The sequence below is a fragment of the Dysidea avara genome, chromosome 2 (assembly GCF_963678975.1).
Source record: "Dysidea avara chromosome 2, odDysAvar1.4, whole genome shotgun sequence".
Taxonomy (NCBI): domain Eukaryota; kingdom Metazoa; phylum Porifera; class Demospongiae; order Dictyoceratida; family Dysideidae; genus Dysidea; species Dysidea avara.
The window spans coordinates 6,080,708-6,101,434 of NC_089273.1; the positions used below are offsets into that span (position 1 = coordinate 6,080,708).

Below are 20,727 nucleotides of genomic sequence, written 5' to 3' on the forward strand. Positions count from 1 at the left end.
TAGTAGCTTGATGGAATTGTTTGCAGTTTGCTGCTGCTTACTGCTATTCCTTGCAATTGGCTGTAAGCCACCTGCTACTTGAAACTCTGCTGTTTGAACTGATGCTGTGTGCACTTTGCTGCTACTGTTGGTGCTTGCAATTAACTGCTGCCATGGCTGCTGTAGCTATGAATATTAACAGCTTTCATGTGTAGTATGCTTTTACTATCACTACTGATTGCTACTGCTTGCAGCATGTTGCTACAGTTTGCAGCATTCTGCTGCTGCTTGCTGCAGAATGAGTAGCAGCAGCAGCAGCCAGTTTGCAAGTAGTAGCGAAAACAAGTTGCAAAGCATACAAGCTGTCAAAAGTACTAACATTTACAGCCACAGCAGCCATGGCAGCAGTTAGTTGTAAGCATTAGCAGAAGCAACAAGCTTTAAGCTGCTGTTAAATCACAAGCAGCAACAAGCTATATACAGCTTCTGCAGCAATGATCAGGCATTAGGTACTGTAAGTTGCAAGTTGTAGCAGCATTTCAGCAGCAGTCAGACATCTATCCTGCATCCAAGCAGTAGCAAAAGCTATTAAGAAATAGAACCGTGCAAGCTATAAAAAGTAATCTTGGATGCAATTAGTTGTAAGCACCACAGAAGCAGCAAGTTACAATCATCAGCAAATCACAAACAGCTGTGACATGCTGCAAGAAACAGTAAGCTATAATCTGATTCTGCAGCATATTACAAACAGCAAGTACCTTTGGAAGAGCTATAAGTACTGCTTGGATATAGAAACAACAACATTCATGCAGTTCAGTTGCATGCAGAATATAGTTGTAGTTGTAGCTTTATGTAGCTACTGATAGCTCACAGTCTTTGCATGGCCATCTCTGTCACTAGGTCTATAGCTACATTATTCACAAGGTTACTATACTCCAGCTTGATAATTCTATTCAATGCACCCACTAATTTTTGAAGGTGAAATTTCAAGTTACCATTGCTATATATATATACGTTATGTGTACTATAGTAGCTTTAGCTACTGCAGGATAGCCAACAAAGCCAAACAGTTGTCTAGGTGGTTGTGCAACTGGACAATGATTGTGTATCGGTACATAAAATAACCTCATACTAAATGAGAAAGTTAACTTACATAATAGCAATATTCAAAATGGTGTCCAAAATAATGGCCGAAGAAGAAATATCATTTGATAGTAATGGTCGTGATTCTGAAGTGATTGTTATCACATTTAGTTCACTTGCAATCTGCACTAATATTTCAGGCATAAATATCACAGTCGAGTCTCTGTTTTCAGCAGAAAATGTGCTATTGACAAGATCATTTAGTTCTTCAGCTCTCATCATAAGACTGAGTTGTTCTATTGTTTGACATTGTGATACATTAGGGGATGCCCACTGATCATCACTAATGCATCTTCTGCTTGCTAGACCTACATGAACAGTGGAAATGTGTATATATATATACAGTATATATGTTAGCAATGCGCTATTGTAATGTTTCAGTCTATACCTACTACTTCACTGCCTCCAGGACATTTTTGAATGGCTTTTTCACCAACACCAGTTACTGGCCATATTACGTTCCATGTTCTATCTTGCTCAAATTGACATCCAATGAATTCTGTAGTACAGTATGAAGTATGTAGTTATCAAATTAAAAAAAATCTGCACATTATCATTGTAATTAGTTTAGATTAATAAGCAAAGACAACATTACAATTACTGCAACTGATCTAGGGATTAAATGTTCACGATAACAATGGAACCATTACTCAAGCAGCAAAACATTAATTTTAAAATGCTCATCACCATACTGTGATATAGTAGTGCTTAGCTCAGTAACAAAACCCTTATTTTTAAGTACATATTGTATGCAAATGTACACAGTACGTACATAAAGCATCTTGCTGTTGTTTCAATTATTGTTGCATACTCAGACATACATACCATAATATGTACATACAGTACCTGCATCAACAATCTTTTTACAAAATACATCACTTTGTGTGCCATTACTGTCAATGCTAAACACTTCAGGACAAACATCCTAATATATTAAAATGTTAATCAACACACTAAAATTTAATAGTGATTACAAACTTCTTGACAAAAAGGTTGTTCATCACAACTCAGACCAACATCAGGAAACCCATCATAATCTGTGTCTAGTCCACAAATACGTCCATCACCAACAAATGTTGGACTATTACACTGAACAATAGAGTGACTAATGAAGACAGTAACTTGATATGGTTGTAACTTACCTTGCAATTCTTAGAATCACACAAACATGGAGCAATACTAGGTCCACTACAAACTGTCAAGCTTCTCTTATCATTGTTGACATCAACAGTACATGAACAACTTACTATGTAGGGACGAATAAATCATAATGTATATTCTGGGTTTAAATATAAACATTTACTTGGCTTAATGCAACTTAAAATTTCAAATATTCCGCTTTGTTCTTCTTATTATGTTTCATAGGCCTACAAGAAAATCATGGCACTTTTGAGAATAAATACTGCATAGCCTTTATTCCTATGCCCTTGACTTAAATGCAGGTTGCAATGATAATATGAAAATTTGGTTTTTTTGGCATTGAGTGGCCACTGATCTGAGCAGCATTGCCATATTTTCAGTGCTTGATAAAAGAAATCAAACAATGATTACTCCATGTATAGAGATCCTTGATTGTTCTAATAGCATAAACACTTCAATGCATTGTAAAATACCTTTGTGGCATTGCATTACACACAACAGAAACGCCATGTTTTTCCCAGACTCAATACATACTGTAGTTTGTGACACAACAATTTTATGATGATTATTGTAAGTGTGACCCTACATATAAAAGATACAAGTCCTTACAGTCCATCTGCTAGCCAAAATTAAAATGAAATTCACATAATACAAAGTTTCGTATCCTTCAATTACTGTAAGGGTGCATTGTGTTATTTCTTGGGGTTTACAATGACCTCTTGCTTTTAATAATAATTATAATATACGTAACAATAACATACATATCACTACATAGGTGTTGCAACCCAGGGGGACTAAGAAGGCATTATTTGTTTTTCACTTTGAAAAAAGATCAAGATACTCTAATAGAACAGTCAGTCATTCTAATACCACAATCACTTCATAAAATTATCCTCAGAATTGATCTCAGAGAGCTAAAATTTCAAAATTATTATGTGGGAGCATTCCCCCAGACCCCCACATAGGTGCTTTGCAGTGCACACTGTTATAACATCTTTACAACCATTTTCTCTCTATCAAAAAATATTATGTTACAACTATGCATTGTTACTTACAGCTTGATTGGAATTCCAATACTTGAAATCCTTGGTTTGTTAGGTTAAAACTAGCAGGTAAAAAATTTACTTCACTGAATGCACTTTGGATATCTGTCAAAGTATCTTTATTAGGAGGTGGTTGAGTTTTCAGGTTGAAAGACAATAAAAAACTCATAAACAGCAATCCTGAGCTGGAGTTATAACTCCACGTTCTGTCCACAACATTGTCAATATCTAAACTGAGATCACCGTGCAGTACTCCTAAGATCTACATAACAAATGATAATATTAATACGTTGCAATTATTTACTGATGTACTATGGATTTCTACTACATGTACGTAAGTAAAGCCACGTCACTGTTAATCCTATTATGATAACATGTTAAAAATGTATAATATGTCTAAATAAAGTAATTTATTAATGTTGTATGATATAAATGGTACAGTAATTTTATTTTACAACAGTTTCACCAAAGCCACTTTTGGTAGTTATTGCAATAATTTCATTACACATTTATTAATAATTCAACCTCCTAATAGAACAGTCAATAAATGTCTGGCTATGACAATAATTGAGAATATTTTAAACGAAGTACTAGTCACTCACATTATTAAAAGTATTCCCTGAAGTCATCATATCAGTGATATTGCTGTTAGCTACAGTAAAAAATACTGCAACAACTGGTTTGGACCCAATAAATGTGGTGCAGTTTCTTAGATCAACTAGTGACCAGCTTCCATTACTCCTGCACTGTCGACCAACATTAACACCAGAGCGAAAACTGGGATGAAGTTGTGAGCATGATTGAGTGACTAGTGAACCCTGTCTGCTGTTAGGCCAGAATAAACCTTCCGAGAAATCATTTTTACACACTGCAATAGAACGTGGAATAAAATGTGCTTTAGTAAAGCTGTGCCAATAAACTAGGTGTAATTTGGGGCATAATATTTAATAGCCAAGAGCACTGAGAATAATTCCAGTATTTTTTCTACTTGAATTTTAGAAGTCACAACTGCACTTTCAAATTACTCTGAAAAACATTAATTTTAGTCAGTCTCAATTTGTGACTGGGACTGCGAAAACGGGGCATGTGGGCATATAAGAATTGCCTACTTTTTGAAACTTTGATGTGTCATAACGTTGTATTCCGTGAATCTGTAGCCATGAGCTTTTCATCACTTATTAAACATTTAGTTGGATTTACAATACAAGTTATAGAATGAAAATAGTTTATCTCAGTATTGAGATTATGACATGTTATGTGACAGGGTGTAGTTTGTGCCACCATGCTCTATTTTCACAGGCACAGTCACATTTACTATTATTATAGCAGTAGCAATTCTAGACCTGAGCACAAGTGTTGTATGACTGTAGTATGAAGGACTGTATATAGAATTTTTTAAAGCAGGTCAGCCCCAAATATTAATTAATAAGGGATTGTTGGCTTAAAGACCATGCAAAATACTGTACATGAAAATGCTAAAACTACAGTACTGTTACAGCAGTGCAGCAATGACCCTTTTAGAATCTCATGTTATATTACTGTACCTTAACAAAATGGTCATCGTTTTATTGGGTATTTCAATACAGCCGCCAGAAAACTATGAACAGTCCAATAGAACAGATTATTGAAGGAAATGTTAAATTATGAACTGAAAGAGTAATGGGTAACAAAGGAGCAAATGCCTGCGTACCTCTTTATTCTATTAAATTGTTCACACAAAATATTTGTATACAATTATAGCACTATTCACATACTGTATGTATGTGTGTGTGTGTGTGTGCATGTGCGTGTGCGTGTGCGTGTGCGTGTGCGTGCGTGTGTGTGTGACCTTAACAGTATAACAAAGCAGCATATTACCTGGTACAACTGTTACAGTGATATTTTGTTCTGCTGTTAGTCCATCAGCTGTGGCTATACATGTGTACACTCCATTGTAGGTAGGTAGAGCATTTTCTATTATCAAGTTCTGGTTGAGAACTGGTGGAGAAAATGTAATATCTCCTGAGGCAATGTTTCCTCCATTATGAAACCAAGTTAAAGTGAGGTCCATTATGGATGGTGAACATGACAGAGTCACTGACTCTCCTTCCAGTATAGTGACTGATCTGAATGTTCTTGTAACAGTTAACTCTACAATAATGTTTACACAATATACACACAAACATAAAACTAACTAGTTGGAAGCATTTCAAGTTGTACTGAAAGCACTTTTGGGCATGTATATGCCTATCCAAGGTGCCATGAAGGTACTGTGAGACTGGTTTCTGGCTTTTTGTGAGTAAGTGCAAACCTCCATGATCTCCAATACATTATATGGTACAGTACACAGAGGTTTTATAATTTAGGACTTGATCTACATTATTAGGCCTGAGTCAAATATGCTCAAAATTTTGCCAACAGTGTCTTCATGAAATTCCCAAAATTTCACCTATTGTGCTCTTCAGTGTTCACATTATGATGCTCCTAGGTTAGCAACATTTCTTACAATTACAGGGTATCATGGAACATTAAAATTGGTGATTGCTGTATTAGAGTATTTTACTACAAAGTGACTGTTCTATTAGAGTATCGACCTAAGAAGATATGTACAATGCATTTGATTGCTCTATTGCACTTAGCAGTTTCCACTGATAGAGTATCGATCTATTTTCATCAAAATAAGCTCCATAGTTTGTAATATCTACCTCATTTTGCTGGTATAGTACTCCAGCCTGTTGTTTTCTTATCATGCTGGCATACAGTTTCACATTTTGATGGCCTGTATACGGATAAGATACAATGGAACTTCAGTTATCTACAATCCAGCTTTTTGAACTTGTGGTTAATCAGAACCTTTTACAGATTAGTCTATTCTGGTCTTTAGATTAGTTGAAAATTCATTCTTTCTAAGTTTAAAGCATTGAATACATTGGAGTCCCATTTATCCAAACCTCTGGGGACCACGATACGATAACTGGACAGCCCATAATTTTGAGGATGTGTGCAAAAACACTTTATGCATATGAGAAACAATTTAGAGAATCCAAAGCCATACAGTAGGTGTACATACAAACCTGCTGCTCTAGATCTACCAGCAACTGAATTACTGGGGCCACTTGTACCACCTCCAGTAGTAGCAAAGATGGTGACAACAACTCTCTGATTGGCACTTAGTCCAGTAATATTATAAGATTGTGTCTGTTATAATGTACAGTAGATTACAATAAGTTACACATGAATAGTACACATCCCCACCTCTTCCCCATTATAGACAACAGTTACTGTCATAACACCACCATTAATGTCATAGCTGACAGTATAAGAGACTAGCACTCCATTGAGTTCAGTTGGTCTATTCCAGGTCACACGTACAGTACTAGTAATGTTATCAGAGACAGTGTTGATAACCGGTGGACTGGGAACTAAAGTCAAAATAATTAACATGTTACTGTACAGTGACTGGACCTGTTAAAACAGGGAATATGAACACAAATCACAGCTAGTCACATATCAGGTAATCATTATGTACACTTGAATGCAACATCTGCAACATAAAACAATAATGTAGTGATTACAAAATTGATCTAAAATTCTGAGAGTTAGAGGAAAACAATATGCTAGAGAGATTATAACTGTTGAGATTGTCATAATTATGAATACTTTGTGATCACATGCCTCAGGCTTTATGCTCCTGGTAATAATAATGTACAATATAATAAAATTATTGTTTCCACACCTCCTTCAGAAGTTCTCATTATAGTAGGATCACTCATTGGTCCATCACCGATGGTGACAGCATGTATTGTACAGGAGTAATTGGTGAATGGTGTTAGACCAGTAACTGTTCCTGTTGTTTGATCACCAGTAATATTGACCTATTGTTATACACAGAATTAATGCATTTAACTACACAGAACCATTACCACAATAAACGTACCACATATACACATATGGGAGATATACAGGGTTATACCCTTTTTGTTGTGGATTTGGTAGATTTTAGAGGTGTCTAAGTTACTTAGACCCCTTTCATGTTTATTACACGCACCTGCACTGGTAGCGTTGGCAATGCATCACAACCTGAAAATTAATTTTAAACATTAACTGTTGTTACGGGTGGAGTGATGGCTTGTGTCTACTAATGAATGCTACATTTCTCTGTTACAAGCATCAGTCAACAGTGTTAAGGTACTACAACTACATAAAGGGTCTAAATAACTTAGACTTCAGACCACAGGGGTCTAAGTAATTTAGTAACCCTCAGGCCCTGTAGTAGTGCCTTCAATTCTCTCAGGCTCCATGACACAGGGCCATCAGGTTACTAAATTACTTAGACCCCTTTGGTCTGAAGTCTAACTATTACGTAGGCTAGCAATGCACATAGTTATTAGTTTGTCCTGTATATGCCAAGGAATTTAATAATATTATGCGTTATATGGTATTATACACATATATCATATATCACAACTACTGAAGCATCCTGACAATGCATACTATTTGATAAGTGGCATAACCAGATAATCAGTGATGGGTGGACATGTTTTATAGTTATAACACGCTTACGAGGGATATGACTAAAATATACGCACGATTCATGAGAGCGTGCAGTGCTCGAGTGAGACTGCGTATATTTAGTCATATCCCAAGTAATTGTGTTATAACTGTTATATTCTACACCCCAGTAGATGAAAACGATTATAGATAGTAAGTTATAGTGAAACAGCATCTCCTGAAGATGGGAATCAATAGAAATTCTTGATGGATCAGACATTTTGCACTTTTAACGGTGCCATGCCCACATAGTCGCGATTAGTGAGTTATCTACGAAGGAGACAAGAGTTCATTGAAACTTATTCCAGTTCCTGAGGTGAATAATTGTTGGTTGATTTAGGCACTTGTTATTAGAGACTTGTTTACCGTTTAGATAAGGATTTCGCGGAATGTGTGAAGTTACACCATATATGGTAAGTGTAGCCAAAAAGCGTGGTATATCAGTTATATACCACAGTTTGCCGTGGCATATCAGTTATGTACAGGGGTGGATCTAGGATTTATAAAGGGGGGGGACTAACTCAAGGTACTAATCTCTTGGGTAGAGGTGTGCAAAGCATGCTGGAACTAGGGGGGTCTGGGGGCATGCCCCCCCAGGAAAAGTTTGAAAAATAGATATTAAAATACTGCAATTTGGAGACATTTCCACATAAGATTCATAGGCCTGTAGATATTTTATATACTGCCTTTAGATTATAGGTATAGCTCTCTAAAGCATTTTGCTAATGGAAAAGTTAGAGTAGGTACAGACAACCAAGTACATGATGCACCCCTCTCACAATTGCACAACACTAAATAGGTGCATGTTAGAATAATAATGTTGAAAGTGGAAAATTTTGAAATTTGAACAATACAAGATTGAATCTGAGAGCATTTTCAATGGAAGTTGTGTACCTGAATTATTATTACCATACATAATAACTACACAAGTAGATGAACAAGCCTTTTAAACAGACCAATTCGCTTCATTGTAAGTATAGGTGCAGGCAAATTTAGAAAAATTCTATAACAGAACCAGGTACATGTTTCCAGTGAATGTTCTATTAAAGTAGTTAAGTGACTGCTCTATTAGAGCATCTCGATCTTGTACACCTCCAATGCTGATCTGGGTCCTTATTGCATAAACTTTAGCATAAATCCACTGATAATACCTTGGAAAGATGTTTATAAGGTGGTTTTATGAGTATTTGTATTATTAGTGATCATATAATACAAAATTTCATTATAATGCTCAGCATATTGATCAAGTAAAGCCTAAATATGAAGGGGGGGGTTCAGCCCCCAAAGCCCCCCCCCCCTGGATCTGCCCCTGATGTACCACAGCACGGCGCTTTTGATCTCAACCACAGGTGTGGTATATACATATATATTTCACCACTATATACCCAATAGTTACTATAACTAGTTTTATAGCTTACCACCACATTTGATCCATCGCAGGTGATAACATAGTACCTAACAATGCCATTAGCTTCATGATCAATGAGAGGAGACCACTGAAACACAACGCTTTCGGATGTTATGGAAGTTGGTGTGAAGCCAATAGGAGCTGCACTGGGAGCTGTGCATATAATAATATTGCATAAAACACACTGGTATAATGACTTTAACTATATGGCAAAGTGTTTCTATTATTCGAAATACTGGAGACCACATATTGAAGAATCTATATATTTGGTACTGTATGTGTGAAATAGGACAAAATGTTTTTATGCACAATGTTGAAAATTAATCCTGTCAACTTTCACATACCTATTTCATCAGTAGTAAAATTCATCACAGTAGTTTGAGAACTCCCTACTGAGTTATAAGCCACTATCCTGTAGTAGTACATGGTGTATGGTGCAAGACCAGTGACATTTATATAAAAAACTTCATCGGTAGTAAGTGTGTCACTATTCCCCTCCACCACTTGACTGGTATCCAGCAGTGTCTCATCAGTGCCATACTGTATTGTGTAGTTCTCTTGATCAAATACAACATTTCTAACCAGCCATGATATGTTCACTGAGTATGGGGTAGTTATGATATCATTCAACATTGGTTGAGTTGGCTCTGCCATTCCTACAAGATGTATTATATAGTTAGTATGCAATTATGTGTAATAAAAAGTAAACCATGTACACGTACTGTAACACTGGATATCATAAAATTAAATTTATCATTAGCTACTATCAAAAGTTTCAAAGTAAATCATTCAGCAGCACAAAAAAATTGTCATTAGTTAGTAGAACAATTTTTTGTGACACTAGGGATGCTTTGATTTTGGAGAATGAAGGCAATAGCAAGGAACACAATGAGGACAAACCTCAAGCAAAATCTGAGAGAAAATCAAAAGCAAATGCTAAAAACACTAAAGTAACACAATGGCATGGCCAAGACATGTGAGATTCTGTGCAATTTTCAAAGAAACATCACTGGAGATTAAGATATATTAATAGGGCTTTCACCAATTGCATTTACTCTAATAGAACAGTCAATGCAAAACATGATAAACACAAAAAGTTATAGACTTATACATGTACTATGTGCTATATTGATAAATTATAGGTCAAATATAGTACAAAATAATGAACATAATAGGGTAAAAATTTCAGTAGGCTTGCACCAATTATGCTGGGATAATTTCGAGCATAATAGGCTAGCAAAAGCATCAAGCATTATGCCAGAATAATAGGATGATTTCCGAGATTTTAAACTAAATGCACAAGATGCGCACCAAAATACAGTAAATCATGAACACACTATGCCTTAATACTGCATTTAATATCAAGAAAATGTGCAATGTTATTATTTTCATTGTTTCTTGGCTGATTATTTACACTTCGCTGAAAAAAAATCAAGATATTCTAATATAGCAGTCATTTACTTTAATAGCATAATCTTGATTTTGGGAACATAATTTTGAACATAATAGGCTGAATTTTTTAGCACTGCTCAAAGGTATAATAGGCTATTTTAAAAGTAGAATTGTCTCAGGACTAAAAATGTGACAAGATCCATGAAAGGGGTCATAGCCTTTCCAATTCCATGTACTTGGTTAGCCATAATTTGACTTGCGAGTAAGGTATCACCTTAAAATTAACCTCAATACTTCTTGTTGTAATTTCATGGTGATCAAGCAAATTTATAAAGAGTTATGATTAGTCTAACTTGGAAGCTACTGTATAAGACCCATTCTAGTTACAAAAAATGAAATGCTGGAATGCTAGAAGGGAGGAATATATGTGACCCAGTCTGCGAAAAGGGGTCTTATAGCCCTTCCAAATTGTCAAGTCTGACTAATCATAACTTCTCATGTTTTCAACCTATCACCTTCATATTACACCATGCCATGCATGGTGCTGTGTTATGGGTATAAGGGGATCACATTTCATGGTGATACCACATTCACAAGTCAAGTTACAGGTAGCCAAGTACATGCAATTGAAAGGCTATAAGACCTCTTTTCACAGACCAGGTCACATATATTTATAGTTATAACTCAGTTACAAGAGATATGACAAAAATATACACATGAGTGCCCAACTATTAATCCCGAATACTATGGCCATACATCCTATTGCAAATTAATCCGACAACCATAGCAACTGTTACTAGGTAACAGAAATTGAAAAATAACCATTGCAAAAGACCAATCACGCTTAGCAACTGTTTCCTAACAACTGTTACTGTGGTCTCGCAACCGTTACTATGGTCTCAAAATGTATTTTACCTTTGCAATGGTTACCTAGCAACCGTTGCTAAGCAACCACATTGTGTTATACCTTGGGGCATCTATCACTATGGTAACAGTAGTTGTCAAGTTAGACATTTACTTCTAATATAAACACACCACACTATTTTAGCCAATCAAATTAGTATTATAGATTGTTGTCAAGGGACCTTGACAAACAAGTGTAATACTAATTCTATTGGCTAATCACTTGACGTATTTCAATATAATACGTCAAGCTGCTATTGAGAGTATTATACAGTAACACATTCAGTTGTTGGATAATAACTGTTATATTTTACACCCCAGTAGATGAAACGATTATAGATAGCAATATGTAGTGAACAGCACCTGCTGAAGATCAAAATCAGTAGAAATCCTTAATGTTTTAGACTCTTTAGCAGTGCCACGCCTATTTATTCAAAACTTAGTGAATGAGACAAGAGTTCATCGAAAATGCTCAGTGTTCAGGTGAATAATTTTTGGTTGATTTAGGAACTTGTTATTAGAGACATGTACCATGAAACCACCTAACTTCAAAGCCAAATTCCAGGTTACATATCTTATAAACCCTGGCTGGCCATGGTACATTTAAGTTAAACCATGGCTGGCTATGGTACATTTAAAATAAACCATGGCTGGCCATGATACACTTAAATGTACCATGGCCTCGATATATCTGATGAGGTAACGTTGTTTGTTTTTATAAGAATCCTGGCAGTATTCGATTGTGGGAGTTTATTATTACTCACGTGATGAAAACCATGAACCCGATTTTGCATTCTACAGCACTCATACGAAGGCGATTCGACACCCTTACCACCCTATGAGTTGACAAACGGAAGTTTAAGGTGAGAACTAGTGTCATGGTTAATTTACAATCGCGTGTCCGCGTGTTTGATTACGTACCACGCCCACTTTTCGTATATCACGAGGTAACCACTCTACAGCAAAGCTTACCCCTCTGGATGTTTAGAAAACATTGTAAACAGTGGTTAAACGATGTAGCAACTTTGAAACACTTGTTAAATCGCAAATTGAGTGTTTCCGTGATATTCATAGGATTTTCCCCGTTTATGGTAACAAACGTAACTGCAACGTTACTTGCTGCTGACCCATAATCGAATTTTACAAGACTCTCTATATAATAAATCCAGCGGGTTTCCTCGTATTGGCTTGGGTGATTAGTCGCCCACCACAGTAGGCTATTAGCCTACATGGTACATATCAGTTGTATCACGTGCCCTCGTGATTTGCCTGATATGTACACCCACGCTCTCGGGCCTAACGGCCCTCGAGCTTGGGTGTACATATCAGGCAAATCACTCGGGCACATGATACAACTATTACTTGTTTACTGCGTAAATAAGGATTTCACAGAATGTACCATATCATGGTAAGCATAGCCACAAAGCGTGGTGTATCACTTATATGCCGCAGTTTGCCCACGGTACTTTTGATCTTATCCACAAATGTGATATATAGAAGTTAAAGGAAAAATTAGGAATTTTAAGTTTGATTAGGGATCATAGAAAAAGAAAATAGGGAGACAAGGGTGGTCGTCTACACCTGCAGATATACTAGCAAACATTTAATCCCTAATTCAGTCTATATCCCAAGACCAAGACTGAATTAGGGATTAAATGTTCACTAGTATATCTGCAGGTGTAGGCGACTTCCCTTGTTTCCCTACTTTTTTTCTATGATCCCTAATCGAACCTTTAACTTGTTTGTTAACTTTTTTTGCAACATTACTATTATGATATCTTAGTAGTAGCTAATTTACTAAAGCTAAGTTCACATCAATAAAATTATAGCTAATTCACTTTAATTCACACTCTGAAAGTATTACAAACAGCACACATTTATATAGTCACACTAAGAGAATGTTCTAGAACTACAAAGGAAATTAAAAGTTACTAAAATAAGTATCAAGTACAAGAAACTAAAAATGTGACCCGGTCTGCGAAAAGGGCTCTTATAGCCTTTCCAATTGCATATATATGATAACCCATAACTTGACTGGTGAATATGGTACAAGCCTACAATTTGGTCACTCAACAACCCTAACCTGGCAGTAGCTGTGGGTGTAATTACATGATGATAGCTTTAGTAGATTAGGAGTTATGATTAGCCAAACATGGATAATTGGAAAGGCTATAAGAGCCCTTTTCGCAGACCGGGTCACAAATAGCTAATTTTATTCATGAACATTAGTCTACATACTTACAGATTATTGTCTCTATAGAGTTCAAAGTCTACAATACCACAACTATGACTGGTGAACCCACGCATACCGCATCAAAAGAAAGAATGGTGCCAGAACAAATGTTTTATCTGAACAGCGCGTGCCCCAAAAATCAAATACTTCCTTTGAAATCGCAGTGGCCATTGCGCTTCGCTTTCAGCTATGTTCAGCCCGTTACAAAGTGCTACAGATGAAAAACGGTAGAAGAAGTGCCTCACAATCCAGTCACCATGAAAATGCGATGATCCGAGTGCCCCAACTATCAATTACTGCCTCAAAATGCAGCTGCCATTATGCTTCGTTTTTAGCTATTTTCATCCCGTTACACAGCATTACAAATGAAGAACAGTGTTACAATCGTCTTTGTACAGAAAAAACGGACGATTCCCATTTACAAACATACGGTAGGGAAGCCATGCATCGTGCTACCGCGAATCGACACCTTGAGCTGTCAGCAAAAAGAAATGGGACACAAAGGAGGACAAAGGTAAGTCCATGATGCGTGCATTGTAAGTACTGTGGTATGCCGAGAAGCACGTCTCGGGACGAAGTGACGTCAAATAGTGAAAAAATCAAGCCCTTAGCCTTAGCTGTTATCGAGTTACGCTTGCCTGAAGGCATCAGGCAGGCAGGCAGTTAGTCAGTAAAAAATTCTATTGAACAACTTCTTTTTTAATTTCATAACAATTTATTGGAGCCTTTAGGATGGTACCGAAGGCACTTTTGGTCATTAGTTATACCTAACCAATACTGCCAAGTGCCATGATGGAGTTGTGAAGCTGGTTTTGGGATGAATTTTCTGGCTAGGAAAACCTAAATCTTCATGATCCCTAATATACTGTACTGTATAATTATATTACGCTCACACCTAGCACTGCTACCGGTGCTCAGGAATGCATTAACACAAAACAGTGGTACTATAGTATATCAAAATAATTATATCCCTCTTAGGTATATGGACGATATCCGCAATGACATTTTCTGACATCACAAAACAAAATTGTCATGTTAGTGTAGGGACTTTGTACAGGGAGGTGTTGGGTGAGATAGTGTTTCCCTATGATAGTAAGCATTACAAATTCAAAAAAGGGTGAAGGTGAGGCATGCAGTATATAATGCTACAAAAAAAGCCTATTTGTAACTGGATCTACGAAAACTGCTCTTATTGCCCAAGACAGGAAGTTTGATTTTTTCTCACAAACACAAAGCTTAATGAATGCACTATCAAGTTTCACTGCCACAGTCGACCACAGTAAAGTGGTCTGCTTATGCTGGCTGCTTTTTAAAAGCACAGTGGTGAGCCGTCTGGGATCTTGATGGAACCCTGGCCAACCAGGAGAGGGCTGTGCGTGGTTGTACAGCACCGTGGCGTTGGACAATGACCTGTGCTGTAAACTTCCTTTCATTTTAGCCAGTTCTGAGGTCTGAATGGCCCATAACTTGGCCTAATTCATCCCAACATGTTTCGTTTTCAATTTTTGAACACCATGCATCTTGCCCACCTTCCAGGGCCCCCGCCTCCCACCATTCCGGAGCTCGCCTGATACAGACAACCTCGGTTTAAAAACTATCTAAAATGGTGGGAAAATTAGCTGTTGACTACTTCTTCAGTGGATGATCAGGAAGGTAAAAAAATTGTTGTGAAACGTGTGAAATTTGGTATATGTAGCTACCACTATTGGCCAGCTACAACACTCTGAATATTTAAAACCGACGTTTCTCGATACTTTTAAAAGGGCGATACAACCAGTTTTCCCAGAGACAGTCACATTTGTATCCAATTTAAAAATTTTTGATCTGTTTTCCTTGTTGGAGCATGTTTTGCATCGTCATGGTATTTGTACTACATCTTATTATTTCCTGATTCAATGAGTAACACACCACAGAAACCATTCAGCTTGAATACTGTGTGTCAAAGACTCTGAAGGTTCCACAATAACATGATTATTTCATCAATTATGACATCAAATCACTGCAAATATCATGCATTGATATACTACTGAAAAACCAAGTGCGCTTACCTGATTCACATATTAAGCCAGTAAATATATCAGAGCATGTACAACTAAAAGAATTAATTTCATCTGCACAAGTTCCATTATTCATACAAGGATTAGGATTACAGTCATCTATGTTAGTTATGCAATTCTCTCCAGTAAAACCATCAACACAGTTGCATGTGAAAGAGTTAACTCCATCTGTACAAGTTCCATTATTCAAACAAGGATTAGGATTACAGTCATCTATGTTAATTGTACAATTCTCTCCAGTAAAACTATCGACACAATTACACATGAAAGAGTTAACTCCATCTGTACAAGTTCCATTATTCAAACAAGGATTAGGATTACAGTCATCTATGTTAATTGTACAATTCTCTCCAGTAAAACCATCGACACAATTACACATGAAAGAGTTAACTCCATCTGTACAAGTTCCATTATTCAAACAAGGATTAGGATTACAGTCATCTATGTTAATTGTACAATTCTCTCCAGTAAAACCATCAACACAGTTGCATGTGAAAGAGTTAACTCCATCTGTACAAGTTCCATTATTCAAACAAGGATTAGGATTACAGTCATCTATGTTAATTGTACAATTCTCTCCAGTAAAACTATCGACACAATTACACATGAAAGAGATAACTCCATCTGTACAAGTTCCATTATTCAAACAAGGATTAGGATTACAGTCATCTATGTTAATTGTACAATTCTCTCCAGTAAAACTATCGGCACAATTACACATGAAAGAGTTAACTCCATCTGTACAAGTTCCATTATTCAAACAAGGATTAGGATTACAGTCATCTATGTTAATTGTACAATTCTCTCCAGTAAAACCATCGACACAATTACACATGAAAGAGTTAACTCCATCTGTACAAGTTCCATTATTCAAACAAGGATTAGGATTACAGTCATCTATGTTAATTGTACAATTCTCTCCAGTAAAACCATCAACACAGTTGCATGTGAAAGAGTTAACTCCATCTGTACAAGTTCCATTATTCAAACAAGGATTAGGATTACAGTCATCTATGTTAATTGTACAATTCTCTCCAGTAAAACTATCGACACAATTACACATGAAAGAGTTAACTCCATCTGTACAAGTTCCATTATTCAAACAAGGATTAGGATTACAGTCATCTATGTTAATTGTACAATTCTCTCCAGTAAAACCATCGACACAATTACACATGAAAGAGTTAACTCCATCTGTACAAGTTCCATCATTCATACAAGGATTAGGATTACAATCATCTATATTAATTGTACAATTCTCTCCAGTAAAACCATCGACACAATTACATGTGAAAGAGTTAATTCCATCTGTACAAGTTCCATTATTCATACAAGGATTAGGATCACAATCATCTATGTTAGTTGTACAATTCTCTCCAGTAAAACCATCAACACAGTTGCATGTGAAAGAGTTAATTCCATCTGTACAAGTTCCGTTATTCATACAAGGATTAGGATCACAATCATCTATGTTAGTTGTACAATTCTCTCCAGTAAAACCATCAACACAGTTGCAAGTGAAAGAGTTAATTCCATCTGTACAAGTTCCGTTATTCATACAAGGATTAGGATCACAATCATCTATGTTAGTTTTACAATTCTCTCCAGTAAAACCATCAACACAATTACATGTGAAAGAGTTAACTCCATCTGTACAAGTTCCATTATTCATACAAGGATTAGGATTACAATCATCTATGTTAGTTGTACAATTCTCTCCAGTAAAACCATCAACACAGTTGCATGTGAAAGAGTTAACTCCATCTGTACAAGTTCCATAATTCATACAAGGATTAGGATCACAATCATCTATGTTAGTTGTACAATTCTCTCCAGTAAAACCATCAACACAGTTGCATGTGAAAGAGTTAACTCCATCTGTACAAGTTCCATTATTCATACAAGGATTAGGATCACAATCATCTATGTTAGTTGTACAATTCTCTCCAGTAAAACCATCAACACAGTTGCAAGTGAAAGAGTTAATTCCATCTGTACAAGTTCCATTATTCATACAAGGATTAGGATCACAATCATCTATGTTAGTTGTACAATTCTCTCCAGTAAAACCATCAACACAATTACAGGTGAAAGAGTTAACTCCATCTGTACAAGTTCCATTATTCATACAAGGATTAGGATCACAATCATCTATGTTAGTTGTACAATTCTCTCCAGTAAAACCATCAACACAATTACAGGTGAAAGAGTTAACTCCATCTGTACAAGTTCCATTATTCATACAACGATTAGGATTACAATCATCTATGTTAGTTGTACAATTCTCTCCAGTGAAACCATCAACACAGTTGCATGTGAGAGAGTTAACTCCATCTGTACAAGTTCCATTATTCATACAAGGATTAGGATTACAATCATCTATGTTAGTTGTACAATTCTCTCCAGTAAAACCATCAACACAGTTGCAAGTGAAAGAGTTAATTCCATCTGTACAAGTTCCGTTATTCATACAAGGATTAGGATTACAATCATCTATGTTAGTTTTACAATTCTCTCCAGTAAAACCATCAACACAATTACACGTGAAAGAGTTAACTCCATCTGTACAAGTTCCATTATTCATACAAGGATTAGGATTACAATCATCTATGTTAGTTGTACAATTCTCTCCAGTAAAACCATCAACACAGTTGCAAGTGAAAGAGTTAATTCCATCTGTACAAGTTCCATTATTCAAACAAGGATTAGGATTACAGTCATCTATGTTAATTGTACAATTCTCTCCAGTAAAAGTATCGACACAATTACACATGAAAGAGTTAACTCCATCTGTACAAGTTCCATTATTCAAACAAGGATTAGGATTACAATCATCTATGTTAGTTGTACAATTCTCTCCAGTAAAACCATCAACACAGTTGCATGTGAGAGAGTTAACTCCATCTGTACAAGTTCCATTATTCATACAAGGATTAGGATTACAATCATCTATGTTAGTTGTACAATTCTCTCCAGTAAAACCATCAACACAGTTGCAAGTGAAAGAGTTAATTCCATCTGTACAAGTTCCGTTATTCATACAAGGATTGGGATCACAATCATCTATGTTAGTTTTACAATTCTCTCCAGTAAAACCATCAACACAATTACACGTGAAAGAGTTAACTCCATCTGTACAAGTTCCATTATTCATACAAGGATTAGGATTACAATCATCTATGTTAGTTGTACAATTCTCTCCAGTAAAACCATCAACACAGTTGCATGTGAAAGAGTTAACTCCATCTGTACAAGTTCCATTATTCATACAAGGATTAGGATCACAATCATCTATGTTAGTTGTACAATTCTCTCCAGTAAAACCATCAACACAGTTGCAAGTGAAAGAGTTAATTCCATCTGTACAAGTTCCATTATTCATACAAGGATTAAGATCACAATCATCTATGTTAGTTGTACAATTCTCTCCAGTAAAACCATCAACACAATTACAGGTGAAAGAGTTAACTCCATCTGTACAAGTTCCATTATTCATACAAGGATTAGGATTACAATCATCTATGTTTGTTGTACAATTCTCTCCAGTAAAACCATCAACACAGTTGCATGTGAAAGAGTTAACTCCATCTGTACAAGTTCCATTATTCATACAAGGATTAGGATTACAATCATCTATGTTTGTTGTACAATTCTCTCCACTAAAACCATCAACACAGTTGCATGTGAGAGAGTTAACTCCATCTGTACAAGTTCCATTATTCATACAAGGATTAGGATTACAATCATCTATGTTAGTTGTACAATTCTCTCCAGTAAAACCATCAACACAGTTGCAAGTGAAAGAATTAACTCCATCTGTACAAGTTCCATTATTCATACAAGGATTAGGATTACAATCATCTATGTTTGTTGTACAATTCTCTCCAGTAAAACCATCAACACAGTTGCATGTGAAAGAGTTAACTCCATCTGTACAAGTTCCATTATTCATACAAGGATTAGGATCACATTCATCTATGTTAGTTGTACAATTCTCTCCAGTAAAACCATCAACACAGTTGCATGTGAGAGAGTTAACTCCATCTGTACAAGTTCCATTATTCATACAAGGATTAGGATTACAATCATCTATGTTAGTTGTACAATTCTCTCCAGTAAAACCATCAACACAGTTGCAAGTGAAAGAATTAACTCCATCTGTACAAGTTCCATTATTCATACAAGGATTAGGATTACAATCATCTATGTTTGTTGTACAATTCTCTCCAGTAAAACCATCAACACAGTTGCATGTGAAAGAGTTAACTCCATCTGTACAAGTTCCATTATTCATACAAGGATTAGGATCACATTCATCTATGTTAGTTGTACAATTCTCTCCAGTAAAACCATCAACACAGTTGCATGTGAAAGAGTTAACTCCATCTGTACAAGTTCCATTATTCATACAAGGATTAGGATCACAATCATCTATGTTAGTTGTACAATTCTCTCCAGTAAAACCATCAACACAGTTGCATGTGAAAGAGTTAACTCCATCTGTACAAGTTCCATTATTGATACAAGGATTAGGATTACAATCATCTATGTTTGTTGTACAATTCTCTCCACTAAAACCATCAACACAGTTGCATGTGAAAGAGTTAACTCCATCTGTACAAGTTCCATTATTCATACAAGGATTAGGATTACAATCATCTATGTTAGTTGTACAATTCTCTCCACTAAAACCATCAACACAGTTGCATGTGAAAGAGTTAACTCCATCTGTACAAGTTCCATTATTCATACAAGGATTAGGATTACAATCATCTATGTTAATTGTACAATTCTCTCCAGTAAAACCGTCGACACAATTACATGTGAAAGAGTTAATTCCATCTGTACAAGTTCCATTATTCATACAAGGATTAGGATCACAATCATCTATGTTAGTTG

The 20,727-nt window shown here is 36.0% G+C and overlaps 2 protein-coding genes across 2 annotated transcripts in view; both read right to left on the reverse strand.

Moving 5' to 3' along the window:
- The window catches only part of LOC136247733 (uncharacterized), a 38,640-nt gene extending 19,772 nt beyond the window's left edge, over positions 1 to 18,868 (reverse strand). The window contains exons 1-18 of the mRNA XM_066039560.1: positions 18,415 to 18,868; positions 18,055 to 18,321; positions 17,731 to 17,865; positions 17,275 to 17,409; positions 15,820 to 17,022; positions 9,588 to 9,899; positions 9,254 to 9,396; positions 7,021 to 7,159; positions 6,540 to 6,706; positions 6,359 to 6,482; positions 5,163 to 5,435; positions 3,908 to 4,173; positions 3,318 to 3,567; positions 2,265 to 2,368; positions 2,101 to 2,211; positions 1,969 to 2,047; positions 1,511 to 1,621; positions 1,133 to 1,430 (exon numbers count right to left, since the gene is read on the reverse strand). Of these exons, the coding sequence (XP_065895632.1) occupies positions 1,133 to 1,430; positions 1,511 to 1,621; positions 1,969 to 2,047; positions 2,101 to 2,211; positions 2,265 to 2,368; positions 3,318 to 3,567; positions 3,908 to 4,173; positions 5,163 to 5,435; positions 6,359 to 6,482; positions 6,540 to 6,706; positions 7,021 to 7,159; positions 9,254 to 9,396; positions 9,588 to 9,899; positions 15,820 to 17,022; positions 17,275 to 17,409; positions 17,731 to 17,865; positions 18,055 to 18,321; positions 18,415 to 18,868 (4,571 nt within the window). The remainder of the gene's footprint in view (positions 1 to 1,132; positions 1,431 to 1,510; positions 1,622 to 1,968; positions 2,048 to 2,100; positions 2,212 to 2,264; positions 2,369 to 3,317; positions 3,568 to 3,907; positions 4,174 to 5,162; positions 5,436 to 6,358; positions 6,483 to 6,539; positions 6,707 to 7,020; positions 7,160 to 9,253; positions 9,397 to 9,587; positions 9,900 to 15,819; positions 17,023 to 17,274; positions 17,410 to 17,730; positions 17,866 to 18,054; positions 18,322 to 18,414) is intronic.
- Positions 18,869 to 19,000: 132 nt separating this feature from the next.
- On the reverse strand, positions 19,001 to 20,716 carry LOC136244006 (fibropellin-1-like; the record flags this gene model as incomplete). The annotated part of the gene is made up of 1 exon (XM_066035537.1): positions 19,001 to 20,716. A coding segment is annotated over one exon (1,716 nt), but the record flags the coding sequence as incomplete, so codon positions are not given.
- Positions 20,717 to 20,727: the final 11 nt, after the last annotated feature.